Below are 25,930 nucleotides of genomic sequence, written 5' to 3' on the forward strand. Positions count from 1 at the left end.
ACATTCTGGTTTGCTATTAATATATACATCGTAGATTATCTCAGGCTGCTGAGTCTCCTCTGTTATACAGAGGGATGCATTTTAATTGCCAAAATTCTTAAGAAAATACTTTTATTTCCGTATGTGTTTTATACTAGGTACTACTTGTAGCAGATATAGAGCAGTTTAAGCAAAACTATAAATATTGACATAACCACATTATTTAAAGCAAAACTGCAGTTTTTAAGGGAGACCACTGTACCTCCTTGATTATGTTTCAAGGGTGAGCTGCTGTATGCTGAGGAAGTTTGTTTATGATGGTTCCCTTGGTGTACAAAAATCACAGGTAACAGAAAAACAGTCTTTATCTATTGGAAACACCACACAACCTCCCTGTCTAGCTGTAGATTTCGGGTCCAATCTTGTTTGTTTGTGTAAGTTACTGTTACTGCAGCTGAGATAGCTGGAAGATATTTTCAGATGGTATCATGCTAGTATAGATCCTCATCGCTCTGAGCTTCAATGTGTGTTTATACTATGTTCCTTTTCCTGTCTTGACAGGTCCCCATAACTACTGTGAGATGATGTGTACTTCTCCCAATCTTCTCAGACTTGCATCAGTGTGAGGGATGGTAAAAGGTGGTTAACAGAATCTTTAGTAGTGCCTAGGGTGTAATCCAACTACGATCAAAGAAGCATTTACTGTTGTTTTCTTGCAGTAATCCAGAAATTAACATAATTTTCTACCACATCAAGGAGCACTGAGGGAGTCAAGTTCATTTCCAAGGATTGGAGGATTGACAATTACCATCTTGCCTCCTGCTTCTTCTACCTATTTTGGCTCATGCTCAGACTCTAGAGTACCTGCTGTCTTCTATGCTTTCAATTTTGGAATGGTCAATCAGAGATCCACTGTGTGTTATAGAGTCCAAAGTCCTTCCTGCCTCTATCTGATTACTAGAATTTTGTTGGACTCGACCATTGCTCTGTCCAAAAGACATTCAAAATAGTTTGCCTTCTAAGACCTTAGTGTCCAAGAAACAGGATTTAGTTTGGCTTTAAAGATTTATATTTATACCAAGAAACATTGGATGAAGTATAGTCATTGCAAATCTGGATAAAGTTTATTCTCTATTCCTTTTTTAGGACAGGTAGTGTATATTTAATTGTATTAGTTTTATTACTTTTAAAATTGGGAAAGAAGACTCAAATCTTCAAGCTGTTTTTTTTTAATTTCAGATTTTAGTCTTTATATTAAGAATGTTATGACAGATTCTACATTTCAATAGTCTGATATGTTTTAGCCATTCATTATTGTAAATGTTGAGTACAGTTGCTCACTTTAAAAGGCTAAATCAAGCCCTTTCACATTAAGTGTAGGTTAGAAAAAACAAGACAAAACAAAGAACAGCTTGGTGTATCTCAAACAAATAATAAGACTCAAGCTTGCTACAACCAAGCCCTTTCAAGTCTATTTACTATTCAGGAACTCATCTTCCTGAGCAGGTGGGATAGCCCATAACCCCATCCGGCTGCTCAGGGCACAGCTCCTTCTCCCAAGCCACCCATCTCTCCACTAAGGGAACAGCCTTCATGGTTTCTGTAATTCACTCCAGCTGTAATCCAATCCACTTTCTGCTTTTTAATGTATGCATTAATCCCTTCTTTACTTCTCAGGTACGCAGGATTGATAAGCCCATTCACATTCAGAATATTTCTGATTATACAGTACATGAATGAAAAGTGTCTGTGTATACTCAGGTTTCAGAGTAGCAGCCGTGTTAGTCTGTATCTGCAAAAAGAAAAGGAGTACTTGCGGCACCTTAGAGACTAACAAATTTATTTGAGCATAAGCTTTCGTGAGCTACAGCTCACTTCATCAGATGCATTCAGTGGAAACATTCAGTGGATGCATTCCACTGAATGCATCCGATGAAGTGAGCTGTAGCTCACGAAAGCTTATGCTCAAATAAATTTGTTAGTCTCTAAAGTGCCGCAAGTACTCCTTTTCTTTTTGTGTATACTAAGCTTTTCTTATTTCCTCTGTTGATTGATTTTTGCTGCAGTCATGTTTATCCAGTTACCATATTATTAGCTATAGTTTTTCCAGTTTGCATTTGGCTGAATTCTTGCTACAGAGCATTCATATAATAATTCATGTTTTGGGTTAATCAAAGAATGATATAATATAATCTGAAGAAAACTCCCAGCATAAATATTTTTTATTTTTTAAAATTTTTTTATATTTTTATTTAATATGTAAATATTTTTACAGCATATTGTCTTGACTCATAATTAGGGCTGTCAATTAATCGCAGTTAACTCACACAATTAACAAAAAAATTAATTGCAATTAAAAAAATTAATCACGATTAATCACAGTTTTAATCGGATTGTTAAACAATAGAATACCATTGAAATTTATTAAATATTTTTGGAGGTTTTTCTACATTTTCAAATATATTGATTTCAGTTACAACACAGAATACAAAATGTACAGTGCTAACTTTATATTAGTATTTTGATTACAAATATTTTCACTGTAAAAATGATAAACAAAAGAAACAGTATTTTTCAATTCACCAATCTCTTTATCGTGAAAGTATAACTTAACAATGTAGATTTTTTTTGTTACATAACTGCATTCAAAAACAAAACAATGCAAAACTTTAGCGCCTACAAGTCCACTCCATCCTACTTCTCATTCAGCCAATCACTAAGACAAACAAGTTCTTTTACATTTACGGAAGATAATGCTGCCATCTTCTTATTTACAATGTCACCTGAAAGTGAGAACAGGTGTTAGCATGGCACTTTTGTAGCCAGCACTGCAAGGCATTTACATGCCAGATATGCTAAACATTCATATGCCCCTTCATGCTTCGGCCACCATTCCAGAGGACATGCTTCCATGCTGATGACGCTCATTAGAAAAATAATCTGTTAATTAAATTTGTGACTGAACTCCTGGGGGGAGAACTGTATGTCCCCTGATCTATTTTACTTGCCTTCTGCTATATATTTCATGTTATAGTAGTCTCGGATGATGACCCAGCACGTTATTCATTTTAAGAACACTTTCGCTGCAGATTTGACAAAATGCAAAGAAGGTACCAATGTGAGATTTCTAAAGATAGCTACAGCACCCGACCCAAGCTTTAAGAATCTGAAGTGCCTTCCAAAATCTGAGAGGGACGAAGTGTGGAGCATGCTTTCAGAAGTCTTAAAAGAGCAACACTCCGATGCTGAAACTACAGAACCCGAACCACCGAAAAAGAAAATCAACCTTCTGCTGGTGGCATCTGACTCTAACGATGAAAATGAACATGCTTTGGTCTGCACTGCTTTGGATTGTTATCAAGCAGAACCTGTCATCAGCATGGACGCCTGTCCTCTGGAATGGTGGTTGAAGCATGAATCTTTAGCGGGCAGCATTATCTCCTGCAAATGTAAACAAACTTGTTCATCTGAGCAATTGGCTGAACAAGAAATAGGATTGAGTGGACTTATAGGCTCTCAAGTTTTACATTGTTTTATTTTTGAATGCAGGGTTTTTTGTACATAATTCTACATTTGTAAGTTCAACTTTCATGATAAAGAGATTGCACTACAGTACTTGCATTAGGTGAATTTAAAAATACTATTTCTTTTGTTTTTACAGTGCAAATATTTGTAATCAAAATATATATAAAATGAGCACTGTACACTTTGTATTCTGTGTTATAATTGAAATCAATACATTTGAAAATATAGAAAACCTCCAAAAATATTTAAATAAATGGTACTCTATTATCGTTTAACAGTGCGATTAATCGCACAATTAATTGCGATTCATTTTTTTAATCACTTGACAGCCCTACTCATAACGTATACTATTCTCCCCTTCAATTTAATTTTCTCAAGGGTGTCAGAAATAAAGTAATATCTCCAATCAAGCCTAGTTTTCCGCAAGCATTTTATTTGTTGCTCTAAAATTCAGCTACTTCAGTTGGCCATTCCCTTAGTGTGTCAAACATCTTTTAATATTTTTGTATCCCTTTCTTTCAGAGATATAACTCTATTTTCTATCATCTCTGAAATGTGTTTATAAATTTCAGCTTTACAAAGTTGGAAGTGTAACATTACACACATATTATAAAAAACATTAATTTAACATGATGAAGTTGGCATGGAAAAGGGAATAGGAAGGGATATTTTGTTAATGCCCAGGAGAAGAGACTGATCCACTACAGGAAAGAAAATGAGATTATTCTGATGCTCAATCCTTCTCCAGAGATGCTTAGCGAAAAAAAAAAAAGATGAAACTGTAAAAATAAAACAAAAAAACCCAACCCCCCAAAAAAACAATAAAACCGGATCAGATATTTAAAAGGCCAGAGGTAAAATGTAACACACTGCAGATATTTTCATGCTATGTTGTATATGAGGGAGGCATCAGCTGAGAGGACTAAGACCTACAGGAGATCACAAAAATTCCCTATATTAAAAAAAAAAAATCAGATTAAGGAGTGTGAACATAGAAATCGAAGAGAACATTAATGCATATGGAAGCTTCTCGTAAACAGATGCCAAGACAGTGCTTCTGAAGAGCAGAGTCAAAGCTTTCATGAGGGCATTCAGTTGTTCTGTCAAAATCTTCTAACGGCAGGTCTTCACTACCCGCTGGATCGGCGCGTAGTGATCCATCTATCGGGGATCGATTTATCGCGTCTCGTCTAGACACGGTAAATCGATCCCCGAACGCACTCCCCGTCGACTCCGGAACTCCAGCTCGCGAGAGGCGGAAGCGGAGTTGACGGGGGAGCAACAGCGGTCGACCTGCCACCATCCTCACGGCCAGGTAAGTCGACATAAGATACGTCGACTTCAGTTACGCTATTTGTGTAGCTGAAGTTGTGTATCTTAGGTCGACTCTCCCCCCCCCCCCCCCGCACCCAGTGTAGACCAGGGCTAACCTTGTTTTGAGAACTATGAGAATAAAATGAGCATACCAAAAACTCTACCAGGATTATACTTGAAACTCCCCATGACTCCACAAGATTTTTTCATTAAGAATTTTGTTTGGCTGATAGTACTTAAACCTGTTTTTAAGAACACCAGAGTAATTTGCATGTTTCTTTTCTTGACTATTCCTCATTTGATTCCTCACAATTTTCTTTGCAGTATTTGCCACGGCACCTTACAATGTCCTAAACTGACTGAATAAGTGAAAAATAAATGGCAAAAAGAGATGAACACCAGAGCAACCATAATTTGCTTTTCATACAAAGTCCTTGTATTAAAAATAAAGAAACAAGGAAAGGAGAAAACAGAAAAAGTAGCAGCAGAGTTGTTCCTAAAAGTGGATCATTTTTCAAAGTTTTCTACAAGGCATCAGCAGCTCTTTAAGAAAAGCACGAGAAATTCAGAGCTCTATATTTTAGAAGAGACAGACATCTAGCGATTACTGCTAAATTAATGCCTTTATGTCAGAGTAAAAACAGGAAATGAAGTCAACTGGCAGTTTTTCCCACCATTATTGATGTTTTCCTTCCTTTTTCGATCTCTTCAAGTTAATTGATGTTACTGTTGCTTCTGGTTTAAGAAACCAAATACCCTTGAAACGTATCGATTGACAGCTAATCAGAGAAATTAATTTGTTAATACCTGTGGGCATGAAAATTCTGAATTCGGGTGTAATGAGAAACAAATCATTTGAACAACAGAAAAGCCTTTAAAATCCCATAGCCTAATATCAGAGACACAGCAGGCGTTAGAGTCATTAAGCCCCAGTACTCTCCTCAAATTTTTCTTTCATTTGTCCTGCATTCTAGTGATGTTGTCAATCCCGGCTATTAGGGGCTGGGATCTTTCTGTGGTATTCTTGAGCATTTTTACCTGATGGTCTATTTAGGGGAGAGATTCAAATACAAATACTTTTACTATAGAAAAGATCTCACTTATTGCTCATTGGCTTATTTGATCTTCCCAGCATAATATTGCTTCAACACCCCTTGCTAATAGAACAATTATTTACGCTAAATCAATAGTGCTGGAAGCACACCTGTTAATGAGGAAATGCATGGGCATGACCTAATATATGTAGATCCAGACTAGAGTTTTTACCTTGAGTTAAATGATTGTTAGTTTATTCATGGTAGCTAAACACATCTGTGAAGACTAAACTGAATGTACCCCAAACATTTGCTTTAGGCTACAAACATTTGTGGTTCATCCTGGGAATCAGCCTAGGGGAACTACAAATGTTTGTAGTATGGAAAAAAATGACTGGGGAATGGTTAGATTCATCTTTACAAATAGATAAATTGATGGTGTCCGTCTAAGTCCAAATTAAACATGAACCCCCAAACCAAAAACCTGGATGTGAACATTCCCACTTAAGTGTCTGAAATCTGGATCCAAATCAGAATGCCCCAAGCATTCAGGAATGCAGATTAAAACCAACAAACGATAGGTTTGAAACATAAACTTGAAGCTCTATCCGAGTTTAGACTCAGGCTTATCTCTATTCCAAATGTAATTTAACATGAAACGTAATGGCTGTAAAGCATAAAAACATACTCATCACTACAAATTAAGCAAATGTTAGAAATGCTCCCAACAGGCTTGCGTTCAATTTTCAACTTCAGACTTACATTAACAAAGACTACACTGACCCATAAAGTTGAATTAATCATAGTAGACGTTTTGACATAAACTCTTTCTGCAAACTTGTATTTGACTTTAAGTGATTCTAACTAAAACACTTTCCAGCCCTAGTGAGGGAGTCCTTTGGAATACCATGAAGGTTCAACCTTCTTTTCTGCTAACTTGCTACTTTATTAATTAGACCAAAGAAACTGAAGATTCCAGGCCTCAAATCAAGTCCTATTACCAGAGAAAATGTGGCACAGGATTAGATTTCAGGTACCCAATCTCTGTTCTAAAACAGATAAGCATATTACTTCTGAGACAGTCTTACAGAAACCAGCAGAGGGTGCTGTTCAACTCAGTTCCCAACACTTTCAAAGCTGACCAATACAGAAGTAGCCGCAGTATTTTATTTTATTAGGCCTCCACTTGAAACTCCTCCTCCTCTTCCCATCAGTGGCTTTGATCATTCATGGTGGCCATTAACAAAAAACCAAGTTTGAAGAAAGAGAATAAGGAGGATAAAAATAGAACAAAACAACATTTCCCAAATCCTCCTCTTTACCTTGGCACTGTAGACTGCTATATTAGCAGGGAGCTGGGAAAACTGCTTCAACTCAAACACATCTCGCACTGCCCAGTTACTCATCTGATTCTCAGCCTTGCTTGATCCAACCACATTCTGGTTTGAATGAATATAAGCCACTTCTTGAACACCATCTAATACATGAGAAGAAAGGTATAATCAAACACTTTTGGCCATTCCAAAATACTGCCTGGATATATCAGCTCTATTATAGAGATCTACTGAAATTTTAAAAGAAAAAGTTAAAATAAAGTTAACGTGGAAATCCTACATTTTGTTAGCCTGCAACTTAGGCCTAGATTTTTAAAGGTATTTAGGCATTGTTGCACTCAGCGTTGCAATGGCTAACTGCTTTAGGAGCTTAAGTCTCATGTTCAAAAGGGATTTAGGAACCTAAATACCTTCAAAAATCTAGGGCTTTGTCCTTAAATCCTTCAGTTGTGCTAATATCCATTTAAATGCTGCAACCATTTTAGTAAATTCCCTTTTACATACCGAGAAATGGCAAACTTTGCTCCATGGCACCCAAAGTTTTTAAAAGATGAATGCAATAATAACGCTCAAAGTTAAGGACTAATTGCCCCAACTACTCCATATTATACATACTACCAATACCACAGTACATATTTCAAATAATATTCAGTGATAAAATTACCAGTTACTGATAACAGGAAAAAAGTTAACGTTATGGTGAGAACTCATTTACTCATTCCCAAATTAGAAAATGTTTCAGAGTAACAGCCGTGTTAGTCTGTATTCGCAAAAAGAAAAGGAGTACTTGTGGCACCTTAGAGACTAACCAATTTATTTGAGCATAAGCTTTCGTGAGCTACAGCTCACTTCATCGGATGCATACTGTGGAAAGTGTAGCAGATCTTTTTATATACACACAAAGCATGAAAAAATACCTCCTCCCACCCCACTCTTCTCCTGGTAAAAGCTTATCTAAAGTGACCACTCTCCTTACAATGTGTATGATAATCAAGGTGGGCCATTTCCAGCACAAATCCAGGGTTTAACAAGAACGTCCCCTTGTTTTTTCCTCCCCCCCCAGACGTTCTTGTTAAACCCTGGATTTGTGCTGGAAATGGCCCACCTTGATTATCATACACATTGTAAGGAGAGTGGTCACTTTAGATAAGCTATTACCAGCAGGAGAGTGGGTTTGTGTGGGGGGGGGGCGGGGGGGGGGCGGAAGGGTGAGAAAACCTGGATTTGTGCTGGAAATGGCCCACCTTGATTATCATACACATTGTAAGGAGAGTGGTCACTTTAGATAAGCTATTACCAGCAGGAGAGTGGGTTTGTGTGTGTGGGGGGGGGGGGGGCGCGGAAGGGTGAGAAAACCTGGATTTGTGCTGGAAATGGCCCAACTTGATTATCATACACATTGTAAGGAGAGTGATCACTTTAGATAAGCTATTACCAGCAGGAGAGTGGGGTGGAAGGAGGTATTTTTTCATGCTTTGTGTGTATATAAAAAGATCTTCTACACTTTCCACAGCATGCATCCGATGAAGTGAGCTGTAGCTTACGAAAGCTTATGCTCAAATAAATTGGTTAGTCTCTAAGGTGCCACAAGTACTCCTTTTCAAATTAGAAAATGTAATTGTATCATACGTTAATGCTTCTTTTTGTAGTGATTGCAAATGTTTAGCAAAAATAGAATCACATGTAAACAGTCAATTCTGCTTATTAGCAACCCCTGGATTGCCAACAAAAAATTGCCATTATCTGGCAGTTGCCAATAAGAAGGGCACTTTTGTGGGGCTGCAGCCAGAGAGGGCGAGGAAGGATAGCTCAGTGGTTTGAGCATTGGCCTGCTAAACCCAGGGTTCTGAGTTCAATCCTTGAGGGGGCAATTTAGGGATCAGGGCAAAAATTGGGGATTGGTCCTGCTTTGAGCAGGGGGTTGGACAAGATGACCTCTTGAGGTCCCTTCCAACCCTGATATTCTATGATTATAAGGAAGTGTTGGGATGAGCTTTCTCTGGCTTTACCTCCCCAAACCTGCCAGGGGATAGGCAGCAACGGAGAGCGTGGCTGCAGCTTGGATGCTGGGGCTTTCAGAGGGGAGGGGAAGCTGCGGATAGGGCAGCATCAGGCGAACAGGGGTGCAGCGCTGCATAGTACCTCTCCTTGTGGGTTGGACTGGGAGGCTGCAGGGAGGGGAACAGCAGTGAGAGGTACCTTGCTGCTCCATGAGACCTCAGCACCCCCAACTCCCTGTGGAAAGCCTTGGCATCCAGGCTGCAGCCCCCAACTCCATACTGCTGCCCTGCCCACAGCCTCTCCCAGCTTGCAGTGCCAGGACTCCAGCAGGGGTCCCCCATTGGGCAGGGCTGCAGGTGCAAGCAGGTTTGCAGGGCTGCAGCGAGGGAAGGCATCTCCCTGCATTTTCTTCCCATGCTGCAGCCGTACAAACCTGCCTGCCTACAGCTGGAGTCTTTATTCCAGAAAAACTCAATAAAGCATCATGCCGTTGCCAATCCTATTAACAATCTAAATCCCATTAACATTAATGTCAATGGCATGGAATTTGTTCCGAGCAAAATGCTGCTATTAATCGGAAGTTGTTAATATCCAGGTTGATATTAAGCAGCATTCACTGTATTGCAGAGTGGCCCTCAAAATCAGAAGAGACAAGGATAAAAATATCAGTGAAATCAACAAGGCCTATAAAAAGGGAAGGACAATATTAAAGATCTCTTAATAAATCAGATATAAACAAGGACAGAGTGACACCTTTAATATATCTGCAAAAAACTTCTCCATATTAAATTTGTACTACTACATTGTGCTGAACAAAAACTCATAATAAATTTTACAATCACCTAAAAAATTGTCCATTGATCCCACATTTTCTTCTTGATTGACACATGCTCTCTTACTTATAGAGGTCTTGTGCACATGAGAGTGACTGGGTGTCGAAACTGTAACTGAGGCACCTCTAACACGACAGGGTGATTTGGGGTCAAACTGAATTCTGCGTCTCTGTTTTTTGTGCCTGTGGTTTTGCTTACTTAAGTGAATTTTCTTGACTGGTAAACCATCTTCAGAGGATGAAAATTCACCTATATTCTGTGAATCGGTTTCCTTTTCTCCATTGTTTGGCTTGTTTGCCTGCAGCACAGTTCTGGAAGAATTACAGAACTTCTTATTTCGATCACATTTTTGTTTCAACCTAAGAGCAGTGAAGGCTTTCTGGTTTCTTGATTTGGACCATAGGGGTATTTCAAGATCATCAGACTCATCACTTATGTCACTAGTGCCTCTCACATATGTTGTGGACTTTTGGGCATTTTTCCAAGTCTTTGTTTTGGTGAAGACTGACCCAGTATTATGGAACAGAGATTGTTTACAGGCCAAAGTGTCTCCTTTAGGTGTACGTTTAGTGGTCTTTTCTGTATCTGACCCTTCCAATTTTTCTGATACAGCCTTGTCTCTTTTAACATTTTTAGCAGGAGCAGTTTCTTGGTGAGTTGGAATTTGTGAAGGAAAGATGACATCATCACTCTCTTCTGAGCTGCCTTCAGTCTCCATGACTACGCCAATTTCCTTTGAAATGCACTGATCTATATTTTTATTTTCAATGTCCTTTTCTTCCTCAGATTCAGATGAAACAGGCCAATCTGGGGCTACAATCGCACAACGCATATCTTGTTTTTCACTTCTATTTGGTGACTCAGTGGTTCTCCGACGTCTCAAAATACTATTATGGCTTCTACTTTTCTGAAGACCAATGCACTTGACATCTACATTTGCTCTTTGGCCCACAGACCTGGCATCTGAGCTTTCATGATCAGATGCACCATTACTATCAGTGACCTCAGTAGCTTTAGTTTCTCTCTCTAGCAGTTTAAGAAAACCACACTGCATTAAGGTAAGCTGTTTCTGTGAAACTAGCATGTCATTTGCACTGCAAAATCTACTTCTTTTTGTTCTTGAGCTTCCCACAAGTTCGTCATCACTAAAGTCACTGTAAAAATCAAATTCCTCTTTCTCCAGTTGTTCCCTAGATTTGAGAGGAGCTTTATCATCTTCACAACCTGGCTCTGCATGCTAAAAAAAAAAAAAAAATACTGAAAATCATTGTCACAGAAGTTAACATTACAACAAAACAAAAAAGCTATTTAAAACAGATATACATTTGGAACAACAACTTCTAACTTTGACTCTCTAATACAGATAATGGGTTTTTACTAAATTATAAAACCCAATCTATACAAAAATAAGTACATATTCAATACACAGATATTAAGCAAGTAGGAAGCTTTGGTATGCAATACAATATTTAACCAAATAATAGCACGTGTATGACGATTAAAAAACCCCCGCAATATTAGTAAACTGTGTTAAATGTTTGGGACAATAACACATGCTATCTACTGTCTGCTTGTTTGGGAACAACCTGCATTTATCCAGTAAACATACCATTACATTTACAGTTTGAACTCATTTTAGTGCGGCTTTCAAGTTGTTTAGGTTAAAAAGCAACTCAACAGTGCAAACCAAAACACTACATAATCAAATCATTTATAAGGAAAACACATAACAGGGTGGCCAACCTTTTAGGATTTGAGGTCCAAAAACACTCCCATTTATAATGGTTTGAAGAACTGTGCGCACATAACCTTCTACTCTAGAATCACTTAAGGACTATTGTAGCCAAGCACAAAACTAAAGAAGTTCAGAAAACAGGAACAAGCCATTAAGATGGCCTGTAGGGGGGTTTATTGGATCTGTAATTATATGGAGCAAGCAGCCCAAAGCCCTTGCACAGGGGATCTGACCACTATACCAGTTACTAGGCTACAGAATACTGACTATAGTTAATAGTTAGGGGTCTGATTGGCCAAACTGCCCAACCGGTTGGAAAAGTCAGCAGACTGGCTCTTAAGCCCAGCAGCAGCGTTCAGGGGCTATGCAAAGCATTTGCCCACAGCTGTGATAGCTCCTGTTTCAGCCCTGCTCCTGCCTTGGCCCCAGCCTTGCCTCTTTTCAGGTAACCCTGTCCTGACTTCAGTTCTAATTATGAGGCCAGTCTAACCACAGAGCACAACCAGCCTCTGACACACAAACACACGAACCAACTATTTGGGCTTTGTGCAAAGGAGTGAATTTTACTTCAAATTCTCTGTTCAAAGTACAGTAGGGGGCAGCTCCTCAGCTGGTGTGAACAAACACTGAAATCACTGGGGCTAGGCTGACTTACATCAATTGAGGTTCGGGTCCAACAAATCATTTGTCAAATAAGTCATTCAGAATACAGTATTTCAACAACAGCTCAGTGAGCAACTGTCCCTCCATCAACGGTATCCATTAACAAAATATACACACGCACAGCAGTCTGATGGTATTTAAGAAATACTGTAGAGGCATTATGATGGGATATTACCACAGACTAAACATATTAACAGAAGTTTGCCTGATATTCATTATCTTCTTGAAAATTCTAATCGAAGGCAGCAAGAGACCATCATCCTGCAGCAATGTTCTCTTTCTGATATTATCCCTTACATACTGTATCTTTTAAAAATTTTTGTGTCTAATTTTTGTCAAAGATGTTTGCTCAACACACTAACTGGACCGAGAAGAAAAAATAGCACCCACATTCGATGATGTATGACATGCACAAAGACAACTTACCATTTCTAACCTGCATGATGATGGCTCCTCCTTTAGCCATGTAGTGGCTGTCATGACTCCTGCTTCCACTTGACCCTCCCTCTAAAAGAGAAAAGATGCAAGACAGGAAAACTTTATAATAAAAATTACCAACACAATAAGGCAGCATGTGTGGTCTTCAAGGTAAGGTGGGCAGACAGGGCAAAGCTTAATTTTTCCATATTTATCTGGAAGTGCACATGTTCAAAAGTAAAATGGCCACTCACACTTAAGGCCCAAATAAACTGCCACACTTTAGTTGATGGAAACACTCAATGGCAGTTAGATCAAGCCTCTAATGAGTAAGAAAACTGACATATTATACATGTTGAGTGGATCCTACACACATCCAAAATTTTACTATTTTTAAACATTTTTTTCAGAAAGACAGTATTTTCATCACTGAAGACTATTTAAAGCAAATACCAAGACATAATTGTTTTCCTCCTAGTAAAACAGATTTGAGCTGAAGTATCCCAAAGTGAAAAACAGGTATCTTTTCCAAAATATGGCTAGACACATTTTGTTTATAAACTTTCTAGAAATATTCATCTTTGGCTGAGACTATGACTAAGAAGCTTTATCTCCAAAGTTCAGTTACTAAGAATGATTGTGATGGGGTCATGGCTTTCGCAGTTTAAAAGAGTTCTTAACACAGTGGGCCAACTTCAGAGGCAATGCATCCCATATTATAAAATTAGACTCCTTTATCCACACATAAGGGTAAAGAATTTTAAATCGGGGTATCTTACTCATCAAGAAGCCAAAGCAGGTATATGTGTGAAAGTGCACAGTGGCTTACATTACCTTACATAGTCTTCTTACATCTTCATATGAAAGATTTTGGTTTTTTGCTACACTAACTTTTTAGTCCATAGCATGTGATTTATACCAGCTTAGCTCCTAACCTCCTTCTCAGACTCCACAAACCAGATTGAGGAGTGATATGTAAGGGATGGAGGTGTCAGATATGAGAAAGAAAAATAGCTTCAGGGAATCTTATTTGGTAAAACATACATACTGGGGACATAAAGAGGTGCATGTTATGCATCCTTTACCTCACTCTACACCACCCTCTGAATCTGGCTCAATACACTGTTTGAGAACAACCAAATTTTAGATTTTAGAATGGAATGCCCCACTCAACCTTTTCAATGCTGCATTTTTAAAAAAATGTATGCATATGATACATAAATGCAATAATTCTATGCTATGAAAAATGTCTATCCACCTGAACTAATAACCATTAAACAGAAGGTTAGCAAGATCAGAACACCTTCTTCATAGTAAAAAAGTATTTTAAATTTGATTTAAAGGACAAATACTGTATCTGATAAATAAAATACATCTGTGAACACAGATGAATAAATGCAGAAGTGTCCCAAAATCAATTGTGGTATTTTTATTAGGAACAGAAATGAATTTCATTGAGCTCTTGGCAAGTTTTAATAAGACTACATTTTCCATATTTTTGTTTATTTTAGAGGAATTATTTTGGTGTGCCTGAAAGTGAGAAAGTAACAGCCCTATATTAAGGCACAGTGTAGGCATTTGCTGTTTCAACCTTCACCATACTGCTTTGCATGGCACTACATTCATATTTATGGTAAAATGCTTCAAGAGGAAAAAATATGTAAAGCAAATATCCAAAAGTCATAAGGAAAGCTTCACACCTCCAGGATGTCTTTTGTAAGGCAGGACCCCTGGTTTCGAAGCTTGAAGAGGTTATGGATCCCAAAAAGCTCTCCTTGATGTTCCTTTGATCCTTGCACTGCCTCAAAATATCGCTTGGCATTTTCACTTCCAACTACCGCACAGTGAAGTTGCTAAAACAGAATAATGCAAGAGATTTCAGAAATGTTTGCTCCAATCACGTCAGAATTTCCTGGCATTCACAATATATATGCAGCTTTAGTTAAAGCAGGCAGAAATTCCTAAGGAAGGATATTTTGTTTTTATTTACCTGGCAGATGTTGCCATTGTGGTATAATATTAATCTGACTAGTTTTATTGAATAGGAAAGAAAAAAAATGTTCTAAGCCTCCTACTTCATTGTTCTATGCCTAACACTGGAAACTTGCTAACTTATTCTTGAGTATCAGTACTTCACTGCATCATGACTGTTTACAAATAATTTATAACAAATATTTAAATTATTGTTATTCAGCCTTTAAAGTACACCAAGAGTGAAAAAGAATATGGTCACTGAATCATGAATATTGATCTGGAAAAATTTAAATTCTGATCCACTCTGATTAAGTGGAATGTACAAATGACTAATAAGAGCCACCACTGTGCTGGAAAAAGTTAAGTAAATAGTGCATCAGATAAAATTTAAATGTTCTTTAAATCAGGCAGGTTGAGCTGTGCTTCAACTGACGTCAAGTGTTCAGTACAAATATAGCAGACATCCTTTGCACGAACAGCAGGAAGAAATGATGGCTTTACTCGACCTAAAAAATTTTTCTGTAGCTCTGTCCCTAGGATGTTAGTAGCCTTTGAGGGCTACTTAATGGTAATTCTAGGACTATGCAGCTGCTTTCAAGGGAGAAGTATCCCTCTGAAATAGTCATCAGTCACAAAGGCAAACTATAGCTGGATGGAGCCCTAATTTTGCTAGGTGCAGTGTACATTTTTCTCTAAAAATTTAGTAGCAATCATGATCATAGTTAAGGTTGCACCACAGATTTCAGATTAACTAGTTTATATTGTTTACTTAATTTTATATTTTTGTTCTACTTGTTTTATATTCTGAATCACTAATGGTTGTACATGGTTCCCCTCTCCCCTAACTGTTCCACTAATAAAAAACAATAAAAAAATGTGAAAGTAATTTCAAAATCAAACACATCCTTCAATAATTTCATCTTTAGACAACACAACACAAAGCATTACAAACAGACTGCTTTTCAAAAAATCAATTACTTACACATATTAAAATATTGACTAAATACAGAGTAGACAACTCAGTTTATATGTCTATTTGAAGATGCACTTGCACATATACAGAAAGCCACATGTTTAGGTGCTGTCATGTTTCTGTGTTCTCATTAATGGTCACAATATATTTTTATACTCTTCATCAACACTTGTTGAAAATCTCAGGGAAAGTGTGTGTCCAGTTAGGTACTCAACTGTCAATGCAATTCAAATCTAGATGTAAAAACCAGCCTTGGATTGCCAATATTTTGTCTGTAGACTAATTCTATGTAAAATATACTTGGCCAATTAGACAAAAAAATTTCAACAAGTTCTGGATAACAGGTCAAAATTTTGAGCAGGTTTCTATCAATGCAGACATAAGATTTGTAGGTTCCTCACTTCCACATGCAAAAGCCTACACATGGGCAGACAAATCAGGTAACTGCACATGCAATTCACAGTTATGTACCAGTTTACCTGTTCATACAGATACACAGGTGTTTGCAGACCAATGTGTCTGCTGATTTTAAGCGTGCATTAGTGGAAACCTAATGAAAATCTGAGCCTTAGATTTGCAAATTTTAACTGACCATTCTTATAGTTAAGAGACAGATGTTCAGTTATATGATACAGCTGTATGCATACATATAAGCTCAGCTATATTAATAGGTACCTGATTGGTCAGAGTAGTGTATGGTCAGAGTAGTGTATGCAGCCTGTCCCCTCCAGTTATATAAGCTATCTAATATATCAGTTTTTTGCATTCAGTAGTAACATGTATATCTATGTACACAATTTCATGCATAGACCTGTGCAAGTCTGGCCCTAAACATTCCTGCTAAAATTAAATCATTATGCTTTGTGAGAACTTTACAAAGCTGGTAGAAAGAAAGCCTTATACTGTACTAACGTCTTTGTAAAGTCATCTCAAAATTTTGTACATAAACAGCACATAATTTTCTTCATGGTGCTTTCGATTAAAGTTTCCTAAACATGTATTTAATTAGGATGTGTGACAAAGTTCCTGCTCTACCTTGGTGGGTCTTGCGCCTATTGGCGGATTTGCTCGCCTTGGAGCTTCACGGAAGCCCTCAGCTTGGCCATTTTTCTGAACCCACAGTCCAGGTCGACTCCTCCTGTGTCTGACCAGGAGTTGGGAGGATTTGGGGAGAACCCGGGTCCGTCCTCTACTCCGGGTTCCAGCCCAGGGCCCTGTGGAACACAGTTGTCTCGAGTGCCTCCTGGAACAGCTGTGCGACAGCTACAACTTCCCTGGGCTACTTCCTCATGGCCTCCTCCCAACACCTTCTTTATCCTCACCACAGGACCTTCCTCCTGGTGTCTGATAATGCTTGTACACCTCAGTCCTCTAACAGACCGCGTTCTCACTCTCAGCTCCTAGTGCCTCTTGCTCCCAGCTCCTCACACACACACCACAAACTGAAGTGAGCTCCTTTTTAAAACCCAGGTGCCCTGATTAGCCTGCCTTAATTGATTCTAGCAGCTTCTTGATTGGCTGCAGGTGTTCTAATCAGCCTGTCTTAATTGTCTCCAGAAGGTTCCTGATTGTTCTGGAACCTTCCCTGTTACCTTACCCAGGGAAAAGGGACCTACTTAGCCTGGGGCTAATATATCTGCCTTCTATTACTCTCCCATAGCCATCTGGCCCGACCCTGTCACAGATGTCAGATAATTACTGAAATGGAGAAAGGAATACATGATGTTTAAAAACATGTTTACTGATGTTTAAAAGGTTGTCAAAGTTGGTAGGTCTAAAAATTGACTTATTTTGACAGTGTTCTCCACTGAAAGGTCTTAGCTTCCAGATCTTTTCATCTGTTTATTTTTCAAATTGATCACCGTTGCCAGTAAGACGAAAACCCCTATACACAATAAAGCAATATGACATTGTGTAAGTCACAGTCAAGAAAATAGCATACACACATACTGATATTAACAGGGAATATAAAAGTTTTTCAGAAAGTTGTGTACGTTTGAGAAAAAAAACATGTTAAGACTTTCCAGAATAGAGCACAAAAAGCAGCAGATGTTAGTCCTTAAATAAATGCTAATTAATTATTGACGCTTTAAAAATACAGTGATTTCCTTTTAAAAATTAGATTACCGGTATATAGCAGAACTCTGCTAGTTCAGTCACAGTACATTTACCAGAACATTTTCAATTAAGTAAAAGTAAACACTGGGAAAAAAATGAAGTGAGGAACTAGTGACTTTCTGCTGCTGTCCTAGGGATGGACACAATCCACACATGTGATTTCATTCCTCAGACTTTCTATTCGGAAAGTGTCACATAATAGGCACAACCCCTACTCTTGCCCCGATGATTTCAATAAACTGTCCTGAAACAAGACTGGGACAAGTTGAACTACGAGAAGGGAAAACCTTTCTTACAAATTCTCATGACCCTGCTAGTCATCACAATCCATAGGAGGGAAGAGGAAGTCAGTGGGCTTCCTCAGAAGTATGATGTTATCAAGCAGCTATTACTGTCCAAGTTACTATACTGGCAATGGGGATTGCCCCACTTCAGCTCTCCTCCTCCTCCTCCCTCACTCAAAATGAGGAGCTGGAGAATCAAGGAGTTAACAGAAGAGCCTGGCTCTCACAAATAAGGTAGTGTTCAGAGTAATGGACACTTCTTAAGTCCATTTAGCCCAGCATTTCCCAAAGTTTTGAAAAATAAGCCCCACCCTTCTGGAAAATGAAAATCAATCGCGCCCACCTTCAATCCCATCATGTGTTTAAATTTCAGTTTAATTTCTCGTACAGGCCCACCAATATTTAACTGAAATTTAAAACTTGCTCTTACATTTTTATTTTAAGGAATGACATTCAATATTGGCTGTCTCAGACCTTCATAAGAGATACTTAAATCTCCTTTCTCACATGCTTTGAGTGCTGAAATAAGTAACAACATTGGCATTTAAAGTACCATCACTGGCCTGAGTTAGCACCCGCTGAAATAAATGGGGTAGTTCTTCCTTGTCAAGTGCATAAATTAACATTGCAAGTCATAAATCCAACATAGAGTCAACCTTGCTATAGGTCAGCTTTCACTCATTCAGACAGCTGGCTGAAAATAGTTATTGTTTGACATGTACCATGATACTGTGTGAACTTTACCTGTTTGTAAACCTGCCGTAAGTACATCATCTCCTCCACTGTCCCCAACGAGATCAATCTAAACACTTTCACATCTCTGCACTGGCCAATCCTATAGGCTCTGCAAAGACAGAGTAATTTTGAAGAATGCTAGGTTATTAGCCAACGAGTTCCTTTGGGGATAAGTAAAATCCTAATTCCAATAAAAGGGAAATATTGTAAACTTAAAATAGAACTTCCCTAAAAGACAAGTTTAGAAATTAAATGTTTTTACCCAGCTCACATTTTCTCTCTTTAGGGCCCTCACTTCTCTTCTCCATAAATCTCTAAAACTACCAACAGATTATTTTCAGAAACCACAGAAGAGATTTACTGAATGTCAAGACATCAGAGAAATGTGACCTTCACAGAGGTGGTACCGTGAAAGTCTAGTCTTTTCACGGTTTCTTCTGCAACATCATAACATTTTTCCATTTGTGGAGTGTGAAGGGGAGAAAGAGATGTCTTCCTGGAGGTATCTAAAAATAGACTCTCTATATTGTTAGAAATTACAAAATAATGGAGGAGCTTAAAAGCTAAAATGTAAAATAGGATGGAACAAAGAATGTATTTTTACTCATCAAAACTCAATTGCTTTATACATTTTAAAGACTCCTTGGGGTGTTTCCTTAGTTATCTAAAAGTATTTTCATGAGCTGTATGTGAAATGCTATCCTACGTTTAGAAGGTCTAGGAGAAAACACTTATAAAACAAGAATCCTGCACATGTCACCACAGCAAGCTATCAGACATTAAACTGAATGCTGAAATGGGACATCTCTACATTACAGAGGTTTCAAAATAAGAACACAACTATTTTTCTTCAGGGATTCTCTGTTTCTCAACATCACTCTTGAGCTGGATCACTAACTGTGTATTTTTTGTTTATATTCTCTACTTTTAAACAGGCTAGCAGTGATTGTTCCAGGTTCAGGAAAAATGCCATCAGGCTATATGTCCACTTATTTGTTTTAAACGAACCTATCATAACAACAGCTTTGTCCTATGCCTCTCTCTTCCAATGATGTCACAACTTGAAAAGTAGCAAATAAAAAAAGTTACAATTCAGAGGTAAAGGAGCTGTGGAAATTCTCACTGACTTTTTAAACAGTATGCAGAGTACATTAATGCTAAAAAAAATTATCAACAGGCATTTCTAAATCTAGTCTGATGTGGCCAAAATCAGAGTGTGTCTAAGAATATCCTATTCTCTAGGAAAATTTGCATGAGAAAATCTATTTCCAAAATGAAAAAACAAAAAGAGCACTATGTCTACCTAAATTTTAAAATTGAGATTATACCTGTCAATGGCTTGAAGATCATTTGCTGGATTCCATGTTGGATCAAACAACAGAACGACATTGGCTCCAACAAAATTGAGACCCAATCCACCAGCCCTTTAACAAAAATGAGTTAGTTCTTAGACTGCAAGAAAAGGAGTTAGGTACCACCATTTTTTAACTCAAATTAAAAGATTTCTAACTCTGGATCTATTTAACCAAAATTAGGCTTACTAGTGGTAGGCTCATATTTTTTCTCATTCCAAACATAATTAAACAGCATTATACCAACGTTGGTAGCAATGGGCTGGCGCTTTATTTACAAAACACAACAATAGCATAATAAACCAACAATCATGATTATTGTAGAAAATCACAATACCTTAAATTGCAGGCAGACTCTATAACCTGCCCAGCTACAAACAGCTGCTTTCACCTTGATAATAGAAGTGCTGCCCAACTACCTGCTGCATCCCCTTAACACTCAAAGTGAACAATATGAATCAAATCCTCAGCTGGTATAAATCTACATAGCTCCATTTACTTCAGCAGATCTATGTCAATTCTAGCCATATGAGACAGCCAGAAGAGACTTTATGTAAAGAGAGACTTACTACAGAGTTTGCACCAGTTTTGTTTCTTGAATCACAGGGAGATGGATTTTGGCAGTACTTGCTACATGACTTACACCAAAACAAGGTATAGTTTGTAATGCCTCTCCCAGCTATTCTTAGTGCAGCAGTCCTGGCAGGATAAACAAGTACTAGAGTGCAGTGGTGCCTGTTTCTGAATCAAAACTATTGAGAGGGCTAAGTAAGAGCACAGAAAAGTGAATGATAAGAGAAAACATCACTCATTTGTGATGCAGTCCTTCTAGTTTCAGAGTAGTAGCCGTGTTAGTCTATATCCGCAAAAAGAAAAGGAGTACTTGTGGCACCTTAGAGACTAACAAATTTATTTGAGCATAAGCTTTCGTGAGCTACAGCTCACTTCATCGGATGCACAATATCTGTGAGGGTCATTATAAGAAAGTCCTATTACATATGTATATACTGGACTTTTGGGGAACAGTTAGGCTCAATGTGTTGGTTGCATCTTCCAGAACACCTTAACTACTCCAAAATGCTGTTCAGACAACAAAGGCCCCAATACAGCAAACCCATTAAGCATGTGCTTAATTTTAAGCAATTGAACAATTCCCCTATTGAAGCTGAAAGGATTACTCACTTTCTTAAAGTTGGACATATGCTTAAGCGGTTTACTGGAGTGGGGTCAAGTTGCAGGACTGGTTCTTGGAAATATCTTTAGTACCTGTTTAGCCACATTCCTCCTAATCCCCCCCCAAAAAGAGATGAAAATTTCTGGAAAAGTGTCTGGAAGCAAAATGCTTGTATCCAATGCGCTAGTATCTGAGAGACTGTTTGAGGTGGGCTTTGATTTCAAACATGCCATGTTTGATTTTGGGTTATTTTTTTTTTCAGATCCAGAAAGCACATTCGGCACATCCTGTGTATGATGTGAACAGACAGCTGGTAGTCAATAAGACTGGATCCAGCGGAAATGCTAAGGGGTTTCAAGAATCTCTCTCTAACAGTATCCCTTGCTGGGGATATAGATGGTAGATATAGAGTTTAAATAATTAGAAGTAGCACCAGTTAATCAAGTGAGAGTGAGGTAACATATGTATGTATGGCAGACTGGTCATCACAATTTGAGTGGATACCATTCTTAACTGATGAGTGTTTTTCTTGACGAGATCTATCCCCTCCATAAGGTTTATAGTGGTATCTTATGGTCAATGATGGTTTCTCCAAAGAATTTAGAAGAACATGGCAGCAAGCCACTACACGTTCTCAATGAGACACTCCCAAAATATGGAAAAAGTTTATCCAAGTTTTTTTTAAAAGTGTATATTTTAAATAGTTTATTTTGGATTCTATTAAGCTAGTTTAAGGTGGTTGGAAAGGGTTGAGTTACCCCCATTAATTCATTTCCTTATTAAGAAAAAAGAAATTGGTGGGAACCACCACCTTATGGTCTTAGTGGAATCCTTGTTAATATAAATAAAGTTGTGGCCTTTTCCTTCCAAATGTGGTGTAGTGCTCGGTTAATTAAATTTAGAAAAGGAGATGTGGGAACTTGCCAGCGTTAACGGAGGTTTCCGGAAGATGAGCATTCTCAAAGTTTGAAATACTGAATAAAAATCTGTTTGTTTTTTGTTTTGTTTTTTTTGTTTTTTACAATCCTCCACTGTATTTTGGAATATTTCTTATTAGAGGGGATGGAATTCAGCTGCTCTTACCAAACCCTGCAGTCAGACCAAAATATAAGTCAACATGTTTTTCCAATTGGTTTCTAATAAAAAATCCAAATATTTGGAACCTGAAATATGAAGTATATTTCAGATTTCATTAGTGGAAATAACAGACTGAGTATGAGGAAAGACAAGACCAAACAGGATGTTTAAAAAAAATTAAAGGGGCAAAAGTTTTATAAAATTATTAGGTATGCTACAATGTTTCAGAAGACAAGGCCCCTATGACTTCTTCATAAACACAATGTACCTAGAAATGAGTTGGTGCATTATAAATAAATAATTAAAAACGGGTAATATTTTAAGTGTCATTTAAGCAGGTAATGTTTAAATCACACTGAATTATAAGAGAACTCATGGCTCAGATGGTTCAGCCTGCTACATCACTTCTGTTAAGGAGTTTGCAACATTGCCTTATAATAAACCATTATTTTTCAAGAGTTCATGGCATTGTAGGACTGCACATTGGATCTGACTAATGGTCTATTTACTTTTGTATCCTGTTTCTGTGCTCAGTACCATAATCTTCAGAAGTTAGAAAACAACATGCCAGAGGGAAGTTTCTATGGAGGCAGTTAGTAATTAGTTCTATTCACAGAATTGTGTGATCCTAAACTTCATGTCTCAAAATCACTTTGTGGCTGGGAGTTCCACAAACAAGATTATATAGTACATAAAAAATTATTTTGTAATTTTAAAATTTGTCATCTTTTAATTGGATGCTTCTTTTTACTTGAAAGGGCAAATACTGTAAGAGCACCTGACCAACCGAATAATTTTACACACTTCTATCTTGTGCGCTCTTATTTGTCTAATATCAAAAGTTTAATAGGAGAGATTTAAATATTAGAACTATTTACATCTTTAATGATTAGTCATCTCATTGCCTCTCTCTGGATTTTTTTCTTCCCCTCTTGCTACTTCCTTTTTGAGATGAGTGACCAGAATTGTACACAACCAGAATTGTATACACTACTGAAGGTAAGGACAAACCAACAATATATAATATAACATTGTAATAGTTTCATTATTCTTCTCTGTCCCTTCCTTTATACAACCTAACATCTTTTTTTGCTTTTGAACTGCTGATGCACACTTTACAGTATTTTCTTAAGTTTATATACACTTAATTTAGAAGCCACTAATAGGTGAGATTAGTTAAAATTCTTTCTAGTGCATATTACATTACAATTTATCTCATCTCCCATCATTGCCTAATTTTCTGGCTTCATATCTGGATTAATACTCCACTTAAATAAAGGGAATCTCATGGCTCTAATAGCTACTGTTTCAGGTCTGTGTGCAGACTCAGGAAGACATCATTGCACTGGTTCACATTAGAAAAGGTTATTTTCATTACCAAAAGGATAAGAAAATTGCATTTTAAAAGAAATTTTATTCTGAAAAAAATATTAGAAATACCAAAAATCTACAGAGAAGCCCAAAGTCTGCACTGGAACGCATACATTTGCATGTTGTGCGTTTCCAGTTGATCTACTGAACCTTTTCAGGCTTTGTAGGGATGCAAACAGAAGTTACAACCTTCTTGAGACATTGCTTTCAGATCTCATGGCACTTGCAAGCAGCACTGCCAAGACCACTGATATACAAATCCTTCACTTCTATCTCCTTGGAATTTTCAACCTCTGCAGGAGGAAATTGATGGAGTAAGCATCACATATGCAGGACTCAAAGAGATAAAAAACCTGAAGATCATGACTGTTATATGATCCACTAGCCAATCATGTGTGAATTACATGAGGCTCTGTCCAATTCACAGCACTGCTTGCTAAATATGTGAGCTCTAAAATGAAGGTCTAAAGATTATCGTGTCAACTTTACTTCAAAAGTTTATAAGATCTGAGAGTCTTCAAAAAGAATGACTCAGGATGTTTTAGTTCAACCAGCCTGGCTGCAAACATGCTAAATTAAAATGCGGCCTTGCAGAAGTTTAAAGTAATGAGGCATGTCTGTAAGAACATGCAGAATACTGGAATTTATATTAACTATTTTTGGTATGTTTATATATCTAGGTATTTTACAGGGCCCTCATTACTCTAGTATCTGAGGGCCTCCCATTACTAAAAAAATGACAATGGTCTCTCTCTTCCTTAGCTGTCATCAAAAAGCAGATTTAGGATTTTTTTTAAATGAATGGATTTCTGAGCACATGGAGATTAGCGTGGGAAAGACAAGGTAGAGCATTGGATTTAATATTTGGCTCTGAAGGAGGGGATATTAGCAGTTTTTATTTCTTGCAGCATGATATATTGGAACTTTCGAACAGCGCTGCCCAATGTCCAAGTGCTGTAGTTCCCTCCCCTTAAACGAAGTTGCATCACAGATATTACAAGCTCTGAAAGCTCTACCAGCTGAGTTTGTAACTCCTGCAAATCATAGCACTACTTCTCATGAGATTTACAACTTGAACTTGTTTGCTTCCAGAACCAGAAATAACTCTAAGCATTATGGACCATATTTATTCTTCTCCCAGGACAGATTCTTCTGCCAGCACAGGCTTAATGAAAGAGATATTTCTGTCATGGAGCTTTAAAAGTGACAACAGATAGGACATGGGAATATGTGCCATAAACCTTTTTCTTCCACAGAACGTGCAAGTGTCTGTCCTTGTAATCTTTAACAATCTATAGCTACTGGTCTCCAGAAATTTATAAGATCAGTAGGAATCATCCATATTACTTATAACTTGTCCAATAGATTTTTGAAAGTTAGAATATCCACAAGATTATGTTCAATACCAGTATCTAAAACAAATGTGAGGATTTAAGATCAAGTTGTTCTGGAGATATGCCTTTACAAATAAAGTTATATTTATTGAAAAGCTGTTTTTGAAAGCCCCTTTTCTCAAAACCATATTATTCCATTAAAGTTTACGTTTCTAAAGGTACTTTTTGGCTAAAGGCTATGCAGGAAAAATTTCAGGCAGAATGGATTTATTTCTCCAGAACATAAGGTAGAATACAAATTTGGTAACTGTCACTGTTTTAAGAATGAAGTCATTATTACTGCTTCATCATTTAGTAATTGTATAGGCTGGTGCTTCTTCCTGAAGTTGTATATTGATTGTGCCACTGGAATAAAATGACAAAAAATAAAGCTACTCTATTGAGACGTCACCCTTTGTTAGATGCATTTTTTCAGCCAAAATAAAGCGTAAGTGGATTTGTCAGAAATTAACATTTGGCTCTTTGAAAGATGAGACTTTCAGAACATACAAGTTGACTGCACAGAGCAGTCAGCCAAAAACTTTGCAAGAAACTATGGACAGAAAAGTATGTCGCAATTCTGTCAATTTATGATGTGTTTAGAAATAAATAAGATACTGAAAAGTTCCATCAACCAGATGACTGCACAAAAGATCTTGGTTTG

The 25,930-nt window shown here is 37.5% G+C and overlaps 1 protein-coding gene across 3 annotated transcripts in view; it reads right to left on the reverse strand.

Annotated features, from left to right (window-relative positions):
• Positions 1–25,930, reverse strand: part of ERCC6L2 (ERCC excision repair 6 like 2) — a 102,443-nt gene that overhangs the window by 23,724 nt on the left and 52,789 nt on the right. For 2 of the 3 annotated variants that reach the window (XM_074953146.1, XM_074953145.1), the window contains exons 14-19: positions 20,248–20,343; positions 18,929–19,028; positions 14,536–14,688; positions 12,845–12,925; positions 10,030–11,257; positions 7,175–7,329 (exon numbers count right to left, since the gene is read on the reverse strand). In XM_074953146.1, coding sequence (XP_074809247.1) covers positions 7,175–7,329; positions 10,030–11,257; positions 12,845–12,925; positions 14,536–14,688; positions 18,929–19,028; positions 20,248–20,343 — 1,813 coding nt within the window. Of the gene's footprint in view, positions 1–7,174; positions 7,330–10,029; positions 11,258–12,844; positions 12,926–14,529; positions 14,689–18,928; positions 19,029–20,247; positions 20,344–25,930 lie in introns of those variants that run through there. The other variant, XM_074953147.1, reaches the window with a different exon arrangement.

The sequence above is a fragment of the Natator depressus genome, chromosome 5 (assembly GCF_965152275.1).
Source record: "Natator depressus isolate rNatDep1 chromosome 5, rNatDep2.hap1, whole genome shotgun sequence".
In the NCBI taxonomy this organism is placed as follows: domain Eukaryota; kingdom Metazoa; phylum Chordata; order Testudines; family Cheloniidae; genus Natator; species Natator depressus.